We start from the raw sequence: 18157 nt of genomic DNA, 5'->3' as shown, positions 1-18157 counted from the left end.
GGTTTTGGCATGAACAACTTAACTCTTTTCCATTTGTTATTGGTTTCCCAGAAACCAAAATGGAAAAGAAATTAACAGCTGTGGAATATGGCACTCAGTCTAAGATGCGCCTGTTTTATAGTCTTTGGTACTACTGTAACAGGGTTTGTGGAAAGCAGCTTGCAGGATTTTAGTCTACGCAGAGACTTGAACTGGCTGCATCAAAACTTTGTTGTCTTCTTAAAGGAAATTATTTTCCTGGAAATTTGGGAAAGGATATATTCTGAGATCAGCAGTAGTTGCAAGGCATGTGTGTTAGGTGTTCCTTGATACAGATATGGTTTTGGATACGCTAAGGCAAGAATATAAGAAGCTAGCAAATCTAGATTCAAACATGATATTCCCCTTTGTTTCACCAATGTATGGACTATTTCTATCACTCCTTCTATTGAACTAAACAAAGGAAAGGAATAGTAACACGATGAATGGAAAGAACCATGTCAAGACAAAACAACAGCCATTTCATGAAAGAATGAAAACCAAAACCCTGAGCTCAAAAAGGCAAAAACATTAACACATTTTACTGAAATATCAATTTCTTTAGTATGTTACAGAAGAGCTTAAGAACATACATCATGTACCTAAACTGCAGACGTTTTTTAAAATAAAAAAGGTCTTTTTATAAAAAATAAGAAAAGTCAAAGTAAAGTGCATGAAACTGATTTTTTTCCCCTCGTCCAGATTAATGCATCAAAATATTACTACACCGACAATACTATAAACCTGGGAATCCTTTCTCTGCTGTCAGCCCATTAGTCAATTATTTTATTGTACAGTAGTGGTTACATATAAAACAGACACGCTGAGAAACAAGAGTGTTTCCAAATGCTTCTCACTGATTAAAATGAAGAGGCAGTGGAACTGGGACCTTTTCTACACACTTGGTAACTTTGGGGATCATGAGAAGATCCAGAAGGGGGAAAAAGTCCCCGGAGTGGATCATGGAATCAGATATTGGACTGCAAATGCTGCTGAGTCTTTAAAGGATGTTTTTAAAGAGCGTGGGATGTGGCCTCTGGTCCCTCCTCTGGACCAAAACCGGCAGCTGGTTCCTTCCAACTACAGACAACTTTTTAAACGTTTTAAATGAATTTTTTAGGGAAGCTCTTAAGGGAAAGACACACTGGAAAGAACGAGCCAGTGTAAAACTCATAAGAGGGAAATAGATAGGACTTAAAAGGTATACTTATTAGAATGGTACCTTGGTCTCACATGGGGTGTCCGCAAGGGACAAGTGGCCCTTGCGCAATGCCAGCAACTACACATCAGATACTCCCAGGCCCTTTGCTGGTCTCTCAATGCAGTTTGGGACATGATTTTGGACAAAAATGTGCAAGGGAAGGTGATTTTTTCTGGCCTAGTCTTAGAACAGACAATAGTGCAGAAGCAGAGGGCCAGCATTCTACCTCCTACTTTAAAAAAGGGGGGAGAACGCGATCTCTTGCAAGGACCCTCCGCCTCAATCTCTTGGGGAGAGGGATGGGAGAAGTTGGCAGGACTGGCTGGGTCACAAGGAGAGAGAGGCTCAGCACAAAGTGGGGGGCTCTCTTTCCTCCAAGAAAGGAAGGCCCCCTTCTTCCCAGCAGAAGCATGTCTCTGAGCAGAGTCCCAGGGAGGGCTCCCTCTTTCAGCCTCCCCCCCCCCCAAAGTTCCTCAGCAGTCCCTTTCTTTCGGGGCTTGTCCTCTATTTATTCCTCGCCTTCGAGCAGAAAGTCTCAGGACCCAGCCTCGCTTGTCTTCCAAGCCAGAGGGGTGTTAAGGTGGGAGGAGGGGAACTCCCCCCCCCCCCGTTTTACCACCCAGGGCTTCTCTTGATCCTGTACATCCAGCCAAGGCGGCCTAGTGGTTGGAGCGATGGAGCAAGACTCTGGAGACGGGAGTTGGAATCCTGGCATGATCGCGGAAGCCCAAGCGGTGCCAGTCAGCCTCCCTCAGCCTGAGGCCGAGGCGACAGCGTCCCTTCTGCCGGCGGAGAGGGTCCGGGGCCGTGTGTCCTCAGAGGGCGGCCCCCTCCCCGGCCTGCTTGGCCCTGGCGCCGGCGCGGCAGTGGAGGATGTGGCGGTGGACGCGGTCGACGCGCTCCTGGAGGAGGCGGCCCTGTTCGGGGGAGAGGAAGCCGAGGCTGGGGGCCAGGGGCTCGTGGGCGCGGTATCGGGCGCGGAGCTGGCGGGCGGCGTCCTTGCGGCGGTGGAGGGCGCGGAGGGCGCGGGCGGTGTCCTGGCGGAAGAGGCAGAGCGAGCGCAGCAGGGGCTCGTGGTAGGGCTCCCAGGCGGGCAGCAGCCGGTAGCCGTGGAGCAGCCCGGCCTCGTTGTCCAGGAAGACCAGGCCGCCGTCGGGCCCGCGCAGCAGGTTGCGGGTGGCGCGCTGCATGACGCGCGGGTCCCACTGGAGGCTGAAGAGGTTGCTGGCCAGGCGGTCGAAGTTGCCCGTCAGGTAGTCGAAGAGGATCAGGTCGCTCCACTGGACCAGCTCCACCAGCTGCGCCCGGCCCAGCCCCGCCAGCGCCCCCGGGCCCAGCCCCGGCAGCAGCGGCGCCCCCGAGGCCCGCCAGGGCGCCGGGGCCACCACCTCCGTCAGGTTCTCCACCCAGCGGGCCAGGCTGACCACCGCGCCCTCGGCCCAGGGAGAGCCCCGCAGCTCCTCCCCGACCAGCGCCCACTGCCGCGCCCCCACCCGCGAGAGCGCCAGCGGCGGCAGACGCTCCTGGATGCCCAAGAGGCCGGCCAGGTGGTAGGACAGCGCCTCGCCCAGGATCTGCTCCGGGTTGATCCCGTAGCGCACGCAGGCCCGGCTCCCGTCCGACAGCAGCGCCAGGCGGTTGGAGCTCCGCCCGCAGCCGCCCCGCTCCAAGGAGAGCACCCGCGAGCCCCGCGCCGCCCGCAGCCACGCCGCCGACGAGGCCCGCGAGAAGCCCCGGGGCACCTGCGCCTCCAGCGCCCGGCTCCAGAAGACCCCGCCGCGCACCGACGACGGAGGAGGAGGAGGAGGAGAAGAAGAAGAAGGCCCAGCAGGGGCCGGAGGAGAGGGCTCCTGGGGCACCGTCAGCAGCGCCCGCAAAGTGCCCGGCCGCGAGGGCTGAGGCGCCCGCTCCTCTTCCAAGAGTCCCGCTTTGCTCCGGAGCCCCGCCAGGGAAGCCCAGCCCAGCAGCAGCAGCACCAGCCCCAGCCCGGCCAGAGCGCTCCCGACCACGCGGGGCATCCTCCTCCGGCTTCGCCTCCTCCTCCTCCTCCGCTTGGACTCACTCCTCGGCTCTGGCTCCTGGAGGCTGGGCAGCCCCGAGGAGGCTCCGTCGTCGTCGCCGGGTGCCCTGGGTCATGGTCGGGGCAGGAAGGAAGGAAAGGAGCCCCAGAAGAAGGAAGGGAAGCAGGAGGAGGCGGCGGCGGGTGTCTCGTCTCCGCCTGGGACCGGCGTCTGTCCCGCCCGCGCTGCTCCGGAGCCCAGCAGCAGCAGCAGCAGCAGCAGCAGCAGCTCGGAGGCCACGTGGGGGAGGGAGGGAGGGAGGGGTCTCCCGGACCCCGCCCCGCTTAAAGCCGCGATGCCTCTGTGGCCGGTGGGGCCTCTGGCTGGAGGGCTGGGTGGGCAGGGGACCTCCTCCTCCTCCTCTTCTTCTTCCGGAGGCCTTGGCTGCCCCTTTTAAGAAAGGAGGCCTTGGAGGGGAGGGGAGGGGACGGGGGGCCTTCTTTTCTCCTCCTCCTCCTCCTCCTCCTCCCATCGGCTTTGGCAGCACAAAGGAGCCGGCGCCTGTGGAAGGAAAGAGAGGGAGGGGGGAATAGGGGGGATCTAGAGGAGGGCCGAAGGGGGTCCAGTGGGGGACCCGGCCTTCCCGCCTCAGGAGGAAAGGGCAGCCTTGAGGGGCGGGGGGAGTCGGGGGCAGCCAGGGGAGCAGGCGCCCCTCCTTTTCCCGGACGCCTCCTCCCTTTCTGCCGAGGAAGGATGCGGAAATGGCCTCCCTTTGGAGCAGGGCGCCTGGCTTAGCTCTTACCTTGGGACGCCTCCCGCTTTGAGGGCCTGGTCCTCCTCTGAGGCGAGGGACTCTGCCCACTCAGCCAGACGGCCCTCCTGCTGCTGCTGCTCTTGGGCTCCCTCCAGGGAAGGCCCTCTTCTTTCCCTCCTGTTTCCCCCACCCCCAAAGGAGGGCCCCGGACCCTCAAATGGAGGACGTCCCAGGAAAAGGGAGGACATGAGCGGAAGAAAGCGGGACACGCCCAACGTCAAGGCATGCGGCTCAGTCCCCCTCAGAACGGAGGACTTTTTGGAAGGCCTCCTGGACAGAAGCCCCAAGTGAAGGAGGGCCTGTCCTAGAAAAGGAGGACGCCTGCTCCCCTGCTCCAGGATTGCGGGGGGGGGGGGGTGGGGGTGGGCAGAGCCATGCTAACCCACCCAGGGCCCAGGGTCTGGCTCTTGGGTCTGAGGAGGCGCTGGGCCCAGATGCCTCCTGTGAGGAACACAATTCGATGTCATCTCCACAGTTACACCAGTCCAAGGCTGCATCCATACTTCAGAAATAATCCGGTGCGACACCACTTTGACTGCCAGGCCTCAGTGCTGTGGAATTCTGGGAATAGTAGTTCGTTGTGGCACCAGAGCTCCCTGTGTTGTGCATATATCGTGTGTGTGTGTATTTGTGTGTGGCAAGCCAGCATGGCAAAGTGGCTTGAGACCAGGGTTCAAATCCTGGCTCAGCAGTGGAAGCTCACTGGGTGACCTTGGGCAAGTCTCACTCTCTCAGCCTCAAAGGGGGGCGATGGCAAACCCACTCTGAAGGAACTTGCCAAGAAAACCCCATGATAGGTTCACCATAGGGTTTCCATAAGTCAGAAGCAACTTGAAGGCACACAACAACAAGAACAACAACAAATCTATAGCTACACAAGCAGTTATGCCTCATTTCAGGTAAGTAAATTGTAGTGGAAACTGAAAATCTATCAAGGATGGATGGTTTAAATGTAGCCTGGGATCTCTTTCCCCAACCGTTCCTTCTCCCTCTCCAGCAGAACTGGCAGAAGGCAAGTCAAAGTCTGAGAGGAAAAACAGGTCAAGTCAGTGATCCTGGCAGCAGCAGCCAGCCATCTTTGCCAGCTGAGTGGCAGTTACATTTTGATCCTTGGGAAATAAGTCAAGCAGGGTTCAATGTGACTTCCCTGCAAATGAATTTGGGAGGGAGATTCCACGTTTCTCTGAAGAGTCCAGTCCCAGATGCTGGCAAAATGTCAGGAATAAAGTCTTGCAGAACACATCCAAGGAGCCTGAAAAACCCACAAAAAACTAGGGATTCTACATCTGTCTCAGAACCCTTTTTTGCTGATGAATAAATATTGTTCCACCCAAAAGTCCAAGATTTATTACTAGCCGGCGTTGCACCCTTTGGGCATTATTGCCTCACATACCTTTGAAGATCATGTGGGAGCCACGTATTTGCCACACGTGAAGGGAAGAACAGGTAAATGCCACGGCCTGACCTACAGCTTTCCTGTGGAAAGATGAGAGCTAGGCAATAATGATTGTGAGTGAGAGGTTCAAAGTAAGCATTTCTAAAAGGGATTTTACAAAGGTCAAGTGATTTACAGAAGAACCTTGACACTCGCTTCCATCTTCTGCCTTGACTCTGACAAACCTGCTACATTCCATATACCTTTTAATGCAATTTTGCCCTTCTCCAGACTTTCTAAGCCCCTAAGCTCCATTTTTAGAAGCAGGAAGTGACTGTATACTGTTCCTTAATCTAAAACAGAAGGGAGATTACATTTCAATGGCAAATGGCACACTCTCTAGATGCTTGCCAGGACATGATTTCCCACATGGGGCACATTTTTGTTTGCAATGGGCTGTATGAAGGGGTTCTTGGGGATACATGCACCCCATCTTTGCCTGCCATTGCCTTCAGGCAACTCAAAGCCCCTGTACCACATTTTTTGATATAAAGTCAAAGAAAGGTGATCCTGTTTACACACACCCTTTCCTGTCCCCAACACCACTCTTCATTGCACATGACTAGTATTCTGGACCTTCTGTCATATTGCTGCATATTTGTATCAACGTCCTTCATGATCGAGGGAAGCTGTGACCATATATTATTATTTTTTAAAAAATAAAACATTGTTCCATCTCAACACAACGGTATATTTTCTTCTCAAGACCTAGGGCTTTTAGGCACATGTTAAGCAACCAAGTTGTGCAGTTGTTGCTTATTTATTGCACAAGATCAGTTCTCTCCAGGAAGCACTTTCTTGCAGGGAAATTGCCTTTCCCCAGTTCACAAGCAACAATATATAATTGCTGGGGAAATGCAATTGATTCCTTATCTATTCTAGATAAGGAATCAGTTGCATTTGATCTTGTAAAGATCAGCTCATTACAATCTGAAGTTTGCCCAGAGTGTGGCTATGTAAGTGTCAACGCATCCTGATCATTGATGGCACTAAGGTCCATTGTGATCAATTGCAAGGGGAGGGGGGTGTTTACACTTAAAAAACTTCTTTAAAGGGTGATCACTGTGCTCCATGTGTTTGGACTACAATTCCCATGAGATCCAGCCAGCACAGTCAGTGAATAGATATGGAAATTGTGGTCTGAAATACTTAGAGGACACTAGGCTGCCTACTATAGTTGGCCAAAGATACATTAGAACTGGCTCAATGGATTTAGTCCAGAAATTTAGATGAAACTCCAGCATTCCAACGTTGAGATGAAAAGTCCCTCAGGGCTGTAATCCTATACACATGGCCATAAATGTAATTAAAGCAGATGGAGCTTGTTTTTGGATAGTGATGCAGAGGACTGAACTGGAGGCTATTAAATAACAGCCTTTCCAGTTGTTTGTTGCTGGTATCTCTGTTATAGAAGACAGAGTGGTAACGGAATGTAATAATCATAATTTGGTTTTTATCAACTGTTTTTACATAATACACCAGTATGTCCTGTAATCTCAAACTTTGTTGCATTATCCATTCTGTTCAAAGCGCTTTGACTAAAAGGCAATGATAGTTTCTTTAATACCTAGAAACTTGTTGTCTATGTGGAGATAGGAAATTCATTCTGCATCCCTCAAAGTATAACAGCACATCTCAAGCGGATTCTTCAAGCCTGCAGTCTCCACTGTGGGACTTTGGACAATCTGTCCCCACCTGGATTTTATGGTAAGTGTAGACTTGTTCCAGGAGACCCAGATTCGAGTCTTCAGTCAGTCATGATAAACCACTGGGTGATGTTAGACAAATCTCACCCTCTCAACCTGAAAAAGAGAGAAGGGCAAACTACTCTGATGAAATCTTGACATAAAAAACCTATGACAGGTCCCCATTGAGTCAGAAATGACTTGAAGGAACACAACAAGAAGAATCAGAATACTTTTGAGGCAATACTTTTATTGGACCACCAACATAACATTAAAAAGACAAGCTTTTGATTTCTTCAGAACTCTTTGTCAGGATGGGCTTTACAAAACATGACAGAATGGCAGAAGCAAAAAATCATCCTGGCCAAATGTTATAGCTGTGGGACCTGGAGTTTCCAAGGACTCTTGGGTTGTCTATACTATTACTAAGGACACTGAGGCAAACCACAACAAATTTGGCTTAAGTGGCCATATGTTCCCCCATTCTGAAGTTACTTGTAAAATGGTGGTGCACAAATCATTTTTGGCCACATGGCCATGACTGATGACTGCTACAGCTTATTTATTCCCCCCCTGTCAACATGCACATTTCTGTCTCTGTCCAGGACACTCCTCTGCCTCCTTTTTTTTTTTTTTTTTAACAACAGGAGCACTGACCTTTGGCCATTGCTAAAGCTAAGCCAAGCAGTTAATTGGAAGTGTGAAGAGATAAACTTCTACTGAGCAAACGATCTGATACCCAGTTATGCATACAAATACTGTATAGCACTCTTTAAAAAATGGTGAACGGGTCACTTGAACTTCTTGTGTCTGGAGAATTGTCACCTCCACGCAAAGGAGAACAAGGCACCAAAATGTAGGATATTACCAAATAAAATCTAAAAACACTCATATAAATATAAATTCATGCTTCTTAGTCATGCTCAAAATGGATGACATTTTGGAATTCCTCTTGGACAGAGGGCTGAAAAGTAGGACACCTCAAATTCCTCATTCCACTGCCAGTGCAGATTGGCCAGCTGCACATCCACTCATCTGAATTTCCTTAGCAAATCCAGAGATTCTTTTTTTCTGTGGATTAGAGCCTTCTGGCACCTCAAAACCCTGCACCTGCCATGAACTGTGTAGAATGTGGTGTGGTTGGATCACTGTCAATTCAAAGTGAGTGAGGTGGTTTTTTTTTAAATAGTGTAGACAATCTCCTGGAGGCCCACTCCAACCTGCAAACAACCACTCTGTGATGGTTCTCCTGTATACAGAAACACAATTTATTCATCCTCACTAAGATGCAAGGTTACATACTAGAGAAGTCCAGCTCAGGTCTGAGCCAGCACTGTGATCCATTCTCCAAGCATTGGGAATGTGTGCTACAAGTAAGTACATAACATCACTATTCCTCCAGTATTCCAGCAGAAAGCTGCGCCCGTCTTTATGAATATTCAGTAAGTGTACAAACTATCTACAGCTTAATTTTCTTCACTAGTATGTTAAAATGACATAATTGCTTTCCCCCATCATATATTAAAATGTATTAATCCACTAACCCCAATTCATTATTTACACAACTAATAAAACCATTTGGTGTTTTAATATAAAATGTCAAGGTTTAGAAGTAATTAGACAGTGATATTATCCTGGGATAACATGCTGTAACTGAGAGCTCCACCATGTGGAGAAAAATGAGACTTTGTGGAGAGTGACATAACTAATAATTCAATTTTAGGGTAGTTTAGTGTTTTTAGGGTGTTAAAAGTGTCCACATAGGTGATAATCTTCACATTACCAATGGGGCAGATTGATGCCAAGATAATAATGGCAGGCCTAAAGAAAACTCAGAGCTTGGAAAATAAATATTTGGATTACCCGATAATGCCAGCTCCCAGTGCTGGCTGGGGGATTCTGGAAATTGTAACCCAAAAAAGTAACTTTTCCCAAGCTCTGAGAAAATTCTTGGCAGAGGCAGGATTTGACATGAGCCTTCTCTTATATAATTACATGCATGTTTATTCAGAAGTAATTCTCCCTAATATAGAGGACGGTGTACTGTTTATTTGCTCATTAAACATATCCCATCTTCATAGTGGCTTACAAGAATACAAGATATTAGAAAATTATAATTCATACACAAAAACATATTGGTTTGAATAGGCAAATGAAATTAAGAAGGAAACAATAGACTACCAGTTAAATCCTGCTTTCTCAAAAACCTACTTAGCACTTGTCCAAACAAAAATGTAGTTGCTTGTTGGCAAAAGAAAAACTAAAATAGAGCTAGCCTTGTATTCTTCTGCAAGGAGTTCTAGAGGCTGGGAGCAGTCACTGAGAAGGTCCTCTTGCACATCCCCATTAAACATGATACTGAGGGTAGCAGAAGGCAGACAGAAGGGCCTCTTCCAGGTGGATTTCTGAGTGTAGTGGTCTTTCAAGTATTATAGGTATTTCTTTATTTACGTTCCACCTTTTCCCAGCCCCAGGACTCAAGGCGGCTTACAAAGTTTAAAAGGTACAGATACATCATTTGGTACATCATTAAAATGTACCAAAGCTAAAATGTAATTAAACTATGTTGTTGCCATGTGCCTTAAACTTATTTCTAGCTTCAGGTGACCCTAAGACAAACCTATCATATAGGTTTCTTGGATAGATTTGTATAAAGGGGGTTTGCCATTGCCTTCCTCTGAGGATGGGAGAGTGTGACTTGTCTAAGGTCATTCAGTGGATTTCCATGGCCAAGCAATGATTGGAATCCTCATATCCCAGAATCATAGTTCAATACTCAAATCACTGCACCCCACTGGTTCTAATTAAACTATAAATAGATTTAAAAGCAATTTAACGTAATACCCCTTAAAACAACAAAAATAAAGATAGGTAATGCAGAACTTTATTAAAAGCCCATTCGTCATAAGCAGCTAGTACACAAAAGCCTGTTGAAATTCTTTGGTTAGCTTTGCAAGGACACACAGAGGGCTCCCTTCTAGCATCTCTAAGGAAAGGAGTTCCAGAGCCCAGGAGAAGCCACTGAGAAAGCTCTCTCCCATATTCTCACTAGATGTACTTGTGAGGGTGATGGAACATAGACAAGGGTCCCCTCTGAAGGTCTCAAGAAATGGACAGGCTCATTCTCTATGAGAGAATGTGGTCCTTCAGATAACCTGGATATGAACCACAATTCAAAAAGGACATTGAGAAACTGGAGAGTGTCCAAAGGAGGGCGACTAAAATGGTGAAGGGTCTGGAAACCATGCCCTATGAGTCTGGGAATGTTTAGCCTGGAGAAAAGGTTAAGAGGTGATATGACAGCCCTGTTTAAATATTTGAAGGGATGTCATATTGAGGGGGAACAAGCTCATTTTCTACTGCTCCAGAGACCAGGACCTGGAGCAATGGATGCAAGCTACAGGAAAAGAGGTTCCACCTCAACATTAGGAGGAACTTCCTGACAGTAAGGACTGTCTGACAGTGGAACACACTCCCTCGGAGTGTAGTGGAGTCTCCTTCCTTGGAGGTCTTTAAGCAGAGGCTGGATGGCCATCTGTCGGGGATGCTTTGATTGAGAGTTCCTGCATGGCAGGGGGTTGGACTGGATGGCCCTAGTGGTCTCTTCCAACTCTACAATTCTATGATTCTATGAAATGCATGGGGCTTTATAGGTTATAATCAGCACTTTGAATTGTGCCTCAAAAAAGACTGATAGCCAGTGGAGCTATCATGGGGTTTTCTTGGCAAGATTTGTTCAAGGTTTCCCTCTTTGCTCCCTTTTTTGTTCCTCTGAGGCTGAGAGAATGTGACTTGCCCAAGTGGGTTTCCATGGCTGAGCAGGGATTTGAACCCTGGTCTCCAGTGTCGCAGTCCAACACTCAAACTACTACATCATGCTGGGTCTCTAAACTATTGGACAAAAATGGTCAGCACTTTGGATAGCTCCCTTAAAGTGCAAAATAAAGCCCAGAATGGATTCCCTGCATTACAAGTCACCATCAGCCACCAATTTTCTGAACAGAAGGACCTTTCTGAACAGAAGGCTCACCATGCAGTTTTAAACTTTGATTTTAAACCCAGGGTTAAAAATAGTATGTAGATCCCCTAGAGACAGAGAAGGACCATCTATCCAGAAAGCTGCCCTCTGCACATAGTGAGTGATGAAAGTAGCAACAGGGACAGTGGGGTAGAGAAACTGCTCACCTTATGTGCTTGTGGTCATTGCATCTCTTATGAGGACCCCCACCCTAGGATTTGCTTGGCAAGATGTATTCAGCTGAGGTTTGCCATTGTCTTCCTCTTGGGCTGAGGGAGTATGGCTTGCCCCAGTTCACCCACTGGGTTTCCACTGTTGAGTAGGGATTTGAACCCAAATTTCCTGGAGTCTTAGAACAATGAACCAGCCACTACACCATGACAGCTCTATGAGTGTTTACTGAATACTGAATAGGGTTTTAATGCATGTGTAGTCCTCCTACTATTAAAAGAGGTGTGCATATCTTGAAAGAGATCCTTTTATTCTGATAGACACACCCTACATATGTCAATTATTCAGAATTTTAATCTGGATTTAAGGCATTAACTTGATTGAAGTCTCATGCTTTACGAAGTGCCTACAGGGCAAATGTTGTGTTGAAAAATGAAATTAGCAAAATGTGCATCCTGCTACCCTTAGATAAACTCTTTTTCTATACAAATTTCTTGCATATTCATCTTAATTGCAACCCTCTGCAGTGAAGTGATGCTATTCCGTTTTGCAGATAGAATACTTTAATTAACAATGCAAGATTGCACCACATCTAGGACAGAAGTGGTACAATATCTTCATTGTGGGCAAGTGCTGTGCCTTCAACCATGTTGTGCTTACCCCACCTACAGGCTAAACGTAATTCTGCCATTGGCTTCTGTTTGTTCTCCCTAAAAATAAAACAAAATAAAACAAGTTTCTTACAAATAGAATGGGGGCATTAAATATATTCTTTTATAACAAGGATGGGGAAAGTGTGGTCTTACTGAAGTCTGCAATTCCCTAGGGTTGATGGCAGTTGCAATGCATCAACATCTGGAGGACTTTATGGTGCCCATTCCTGATTTCAAAAATGATGTTTCCTGCCTATTGTTGAGGAGAGAAAGAAAAGAATCAGAGAAGAAGAAGAAAAAAATTCCATGGCCAGGAGTTGTTCCATCCCCCCTGTATTGTATTTCATTTTTGTTAGCAGCAGGTGTGTTCCCTTGAGGATAGCACTGAACACCCCCAAGGCATGGAAGGAGCTGAGTTTTGTTGCAGGAGTGTAACTATGGAATAGGAAGAAGGAGGGCATTGGTCCCAAGTAAGAATTTTGAACTTCAATGAAATCTTCCTTCAGTCCTCAAATTTGTAGCATTGGAGGGACTGAGATCTTTCAAACCTAGACCCTTTAGATTAGCTGTGTTTTGCATTTCTATGATTACTTAACTTCCCTCTTTTCTTTGGGTGTGTATCCTATTTTTAAATGCATCCAGATTCTTGCTGGGTTAGAAATGATGCAGGCCTTCCTGATGGAAGAGGCGTGCATCCTATCTGCTGTTTCAATGATAAAGAAAGGAAATAAGAAGATTTCTCTCTCCTTTTTATATTTTAAGGGAGACAGTGGCTATGGTCAGATGACACAACAAGTCAGAATTTGGCTTATAGAGGACAAGGAAGAAAATCAACTCAATTGAGATGCAGCACTGGAGAATTCTGTGGAATACGACAAACAAATGGGTCCTAAAGCAGATCAAGCCAGCAATCTCCTTGGAAGCCAAGTTGACTAAACTGAGGCTGTCATACTTTGGCCACATCATGAGAAGACATAACTTGTTGGGAAAAAAAATAATGCTAGGAAAGGTGGAGGGAAATAGAAAGAGATGGATGGGCACTATTAAAGAGGTCACTGACATGAATTTATAAGAAGTAAGCAGAACAGTGGTGGACACAGCGATTTGGAGATGTCTCATCCACGGGGTCATCATTTGTTGAATCAACTCAACAAAGTGTGCTGGGTCATTCTGGATAGCCTCCTTCATGCAGCAAGAGCAGCTAAATACTTTTAAAGGATCCTATTTCTATGATTTCTTTATTGTTTTTTGTATGTTCTGAACAAGCCAGAGGAAACATTGTCCCCATCTTCAAAAAGGGAGGAAAAGAGGATCCCAGCAACTAGCGTCCCGTTAGTCTGACATCAATACCAGGAAAGAATGTAGAGCAGATCATTAAACAGAGAGTCTGTGAACATTTAGAAGGGAATGCCATAATCACTAAAAGTCAGCACGGGTTTCTCAAAAACAAGTCATGCCAGACTGATCTGATCTCTCTCTCTCTCTCTCTCTCTTTGATAAAATTACCAGCTTGGTAGATGAAGGGAAGGTAATAGACATAGTGTATCTTGATTTCAGTAAGGCTTTTGACAAAGTCTCCCATGATATTCTTGCAAACAAGATAGTAAAATACAGCTGTTAGGTAGATTAGTAATTGTTTGACCAACCGAACTCAAAGGGTGCTAAGTAATGGATTCTCTTCATCCTGGAGAGAAGTGACCAGTGGGGTCTCACAGGGTTCTGTCCTGGGCCCAGTGCTATTCAACATCTTTATCAATGACTTGGATGAAAGAATAGGGTCATGTTTATCACATTTGCAGATGACACCAAATTAGGAGGAATAGCTAATACCCCAGAGGACAGGATCAAAATTCAAAATGACCTTAATAGATCAGAAAGCTGGGCCAAAGCAAACAAAATGAATTTCAACATGGAGAAATGTAAGGTATTGCACTTAGGGGAAAAAATGAAATGCACAGATATAGGATGGGGGCACCTGGCATAAGGAGTCTATGTGTGAAAGGGATCTAGGAGTCCAAGTAGACCACAAGTTGAACATGAGTCAACAATGCAATGCGGCAGCTAAAAAGGCCAATATGATTCTAGGCTGCATCAACAGAAGTATAGTTTCTCGATAAAGGGAAGTAATAGTGCCACTCTATTCTGCCTTGGTCAGGCCTCACCTGGAATACTGTGCCCAGTTCTGGGCACCACAATTCAGAAAGGATGCTGACAAATTGCAGCATGTCCAAAAGAGGGCAACCAAAATGGTGAAGGTCCTGGAAACCATGTCTTATGGGGAAAGACCTAAGGAGCTGAGTATGTTTAGCTTGGAGCAGAGATGGTTAAGGGGTGACATGATAGCCCTGTTTAAGTATTTGAAGGGATATTGAGGATGGAGCAAGCTTGTTTTCTGCTGCTCCAGAGACTAGAACATGGAAGAATGGATACAAGCTATAAGAAAAGAGATCCCACCTTAACATTAGGAGGGACTTTCTGACAATAAGAGCTGCTTGACAGTGGAACACACTCCCTCAGAGGGTGGTAGAGTCTCCTTCTTTGGAGGTTTATAAACAGAGGCTGGATGGATATCTGTTGGGGATGCTTTGATTTTGAGTTCCTGCATGGCAGGGGATACACTGGATGGTCCTTGTGGTCTTTTCCAACTCTATCATTTTATGATTCTATGAATAATCTAGAGTTAAACTTATTAGACAATTTAGACTTAGGGCTCATCTGCACTGGCCAGAATACTCCAGGCTGCTCTCTGAGTATTTTGGCTCCAGAGCTACCCCAGATTCCCCCTCCCTATTACCCTCACACTCTGTAGTGGTGCTAGGCAGCTGTGTACACACACATCCCACTGTATTATCCAGTGCCACCACTGCTGCCGTGAGTCACTCCCTCTGAGATGAGAAATATGGTGGCCAACTTCAATCACATGACTGGGTGCCTTATTGTGTCCATAGAGGGAGCGACTCATGCCACCGTTGCTGGAGCTGCATGACATAGTGTGACATGTGTATAAATAGTCACCTAGCATTGCTACAGAGACTGCAAAACCCAGAGCAAAAGGTGAGTTATTTTAAACCAATTCAAGGCTGACATGACATGGATTTGGTGAGGAACTGGCCTTACATTGTGTAGACAGTCCACATTCAAATTGAGGATTTGGACCTGTGTTGTGCATAGAGGTTGCTGTGAGGACAGGGGGAAACCACTTCATTTGGCCCGTGGCTTTAGATTTAATTTTTTGGCTTGTAATGTTTAAAGAGAAAGTGTCTAAAGAATTCAATATGACATCCCTTCAAATATTTAAACAAGGCTATCATATCACCTCTTAAATGTCTCTTCCCCAGACTAAACATACCCAGCTTCCTAAATCTCTCCTCATAGGGCATGGTTTCATCATTTTGGTGCCCCTCCTCTGGGCATGCTCCAGTTTCCCAACATCCTTTTTGAACTGTGGTGCCCAGAACTGGACAAGTATTCCAGGTGAGGCCTGACCAAAGCAGAATAGAGTTGTAATATTTCATCCCCTGCTCTAGGCACAATATTTCTATTGATGCTGCCTAGTATCCCATTGGCTTTTTTGGCTGCTGCATCACACTGTTAACTCATTTTCGACTTGTGGTCTACTAAGATTCCTAGATCCCTTTCACATATGTTGTCAAGCAAGGTGTCAAGCATCCTATATCTGTTCATTTCAATCTTTTTGCTTAAGTGCAGTACCTTACATTCCTCCCTGTTGAAATTCATTTTGTTAGTTTTGGCCCAGCTTTCTAATTTGTTAAGGTAATTTTGAATTTTGCATTCATGAGGCAGATGATAAACCTAGACAATTCTCCTTAGAAGCATGAGATGTGCTACAAAAGTTTTTTGCTGGACTCATTTGTGGGGTTTAGAATATTATGTCACAATGAGCAAACTCACAGTGTTTGAGAAACTCAGGACTGTCTCTCAAAAGAGCACTATTCTAATGTCATGCTGTGCCCTCTGTAAATGTTCCAGTGTCATCAAGACCTTGTCCTTCCCCATATTTCAGGCTGCTGTGGAGAAACTTATGCCTCAGTGAGGCAATACCATTTGCAGCTGCTCCTCCTCTTTCTTCTTCTGTCTTATTAAGTATAGCTGTGAGAGAGGAAAAAGCTTCTGGCATTTTGGATAAAAATGTGTTACTTCTCTCAAATTGCTAACCATCACAGTTGTTATTGCATCACATTCTTCTTTGGTGGTGTGCGGCTATTTAATATTTAGTGCCAGCAAATGCTAGATGCTGATAGTTATGAATTATGGAATCATTCTTCTCCAACTCCCATATCTGTTTTACTGTCTGGGATGATGATATGCTAAAATTTTGTCTTTTTATCTCTTAAATCTGCACATTCTTAACAGTGGTGATCAGATATGCCACAGATGATACTGATCCCCACAATTCAGAATTCCTGATAGGAACAACCACATTATCCCGAATAGTGCTATCTCATTCAGCAGCAAACTGGAGCAGTTGTAGGTCTTCTTATTTTAAAAAATATCCAGAGGTAGTGATACCGAATAGCTTTTGAGAACAATCACTATGTGCCAGGAAAGAGAATTAAAGGTACAGTTGTAAATTTAGAGATTGTGGTTGTACTAGTAATTCATTTTAAAGGAAGTCTATTTCCCTCAGCAGCTAAATTATCCTTCTAAATGAGCAAACCTTTAGGCTCGGAAATCCTCTTGGCAAAGCATTATTTCCTATGGTAAGCATAGCAAAATTAAAAGTGAAGTTTTGCATGCATAAGCAAGCAGGCCAGTAGGTCACAGAACCGACTGAATCGCCTCTCACACATACACAATGAAGAGTGTGAAACAACAACACAACAACAGGCCATTATTAATTAAATGCCTCTCATTATGACTGATTGTCTTTATGTAAAGGAAGAATCTCATTAGAGCTGGGACTGGATTAAGAAGGGGGAAAATGTACAGGTCAATAATATGTATGTTTGTGCAGAGACTGTGGTGGCATATGGCTTCAACATCAGTGAGAAATTGAATAAAAGGTCCAAATTACCCTATACATTGCCCTAAATTAAATGAAGAGAGAGATAGATAAGGTTGCACTCAGCCTGAGGATACATGGTCACAATTTGGGTGTAGTACTGGATCCAAACCTGAGCCAATGTCCAAATTTTAAAGGCGCTGAACCAGTTTGGACTAAGGTTCCAAAAACTCCTTTAAAGTTTGGACTGATACTTAGAAAGGATTTGCAGTACTTCTGAGAGCACAGCTACTAGCCGCTCCCTGCTTTAAAGTAAGTTCATCTACACAGTTGAGGAACCTCAAGGAAGAACAATAGGGGAACCAGCTTCACTCCACTATTTTCTTTTTCAATGGGAAATATGTTGCATTTGGATTGGATGATACCTAGTCTGGCTGTTGCTGAACTCACATAAGACAGGCATGCTTATGTTGATGGAGAAAATGGAAAATATTTCCTATACCTGCCTTTGGAACAACTGATACAATAGAGTAATAAAGTAGTCAAATCAGGGGACACTATTCACCAGTTCCTTTGGGTAGGATGCCTGGAAGTTCAAACCTTTAGTATGGATTTGGTCTCATTTTTATAACTACTACATATAGCTGAACCATGAGATGCTTCTGTTGCAAATGATGGCAAAACCAGTAGCCAGTCTCCTAAGGGTTAACACATTATTTCAGGTCTCTAGGATCCATATTAATTTCCAGTAGACTTGTTGCACAGTTCAAGGTATCACAATATAATTAGTTGCTTCTGCACATCTGATAGACTTTGTCTCCCCTTGTGGTCCTGTTGTAATATCTAAGGACCACTTCTGGCATTTCAGTGAAATGGTATGATAGTGCTTACTGTCACATCAGTATTAAAAACCCCATTAGTCATCTGAGAAGGATCGTTTTTTATGTATCTTACTGCGAGGAAGGTTATTTGTAACACACCAATGTATTCTGGTGCTTTGCAGAATGACAATAGCAAAAAAGAAAAGACAGATCATGTCCCAAAGAGCTCATAGTGAGCTGCATCCAGAGACTTGTTTTTCATTGTGCTTCTTTGTTTCCTAACACATTCTGTTCAACATGTGGCTTAATTGGTCCCTTGGTATCTTTTTAATGATGTTCCCTATCCTAAAGAAAGGCTTGACTTAATAGGATGTTCAT

At 45.7% G+C, this 18157-nt stretch overlaps 1 protein-coding gene across 1 annotated transcript; it reads right to left on the bottom strand.

The window, feature by feature from the left end:
• Positions 1 to 532: 532 nt before the first annotated feature.
• FJX1 (four-jointed box kinase 1) lies at positions 533 to 3416 on the bottom strand. The gene has a single exon (XM_089521435.1). It carries the CDS (start codon positions 3235 to 3237, stop codon positions 2035 to 2037), a length of 1203 nt encoding a protein of 400 aa, XP_089377561.1. The 5' UTR covers positions 3238 to 3416; the 3' UTR covers positions 533 to 2034.
• Positions 3417 to 18157: the final 14741 nt, after the last annotated feature.

This window comes from Sceloporus occidentalis, unplaced genomic scaffold, assembly GCF_023333645.1.
Source record: "Sceloporus occidentalis isolate IW3139 unplaced genomic scaffold, rSceOcc1.0.p SCAF_4, whole genome shotgun sequence".
In the NCBI taxonomy this organism is placed as follows: Eukaryota; Metazoa; Chordata; class Lepidosauria; order Squamata; family Phrynosomatidae; genus Sceloporus; species Sceloporus occidentalis.
The sequence above is the reverse complement of the archived record's forward strand: the minus strand, read 5'-3'. Positions and strand labels throughout refer to the sequence as shown.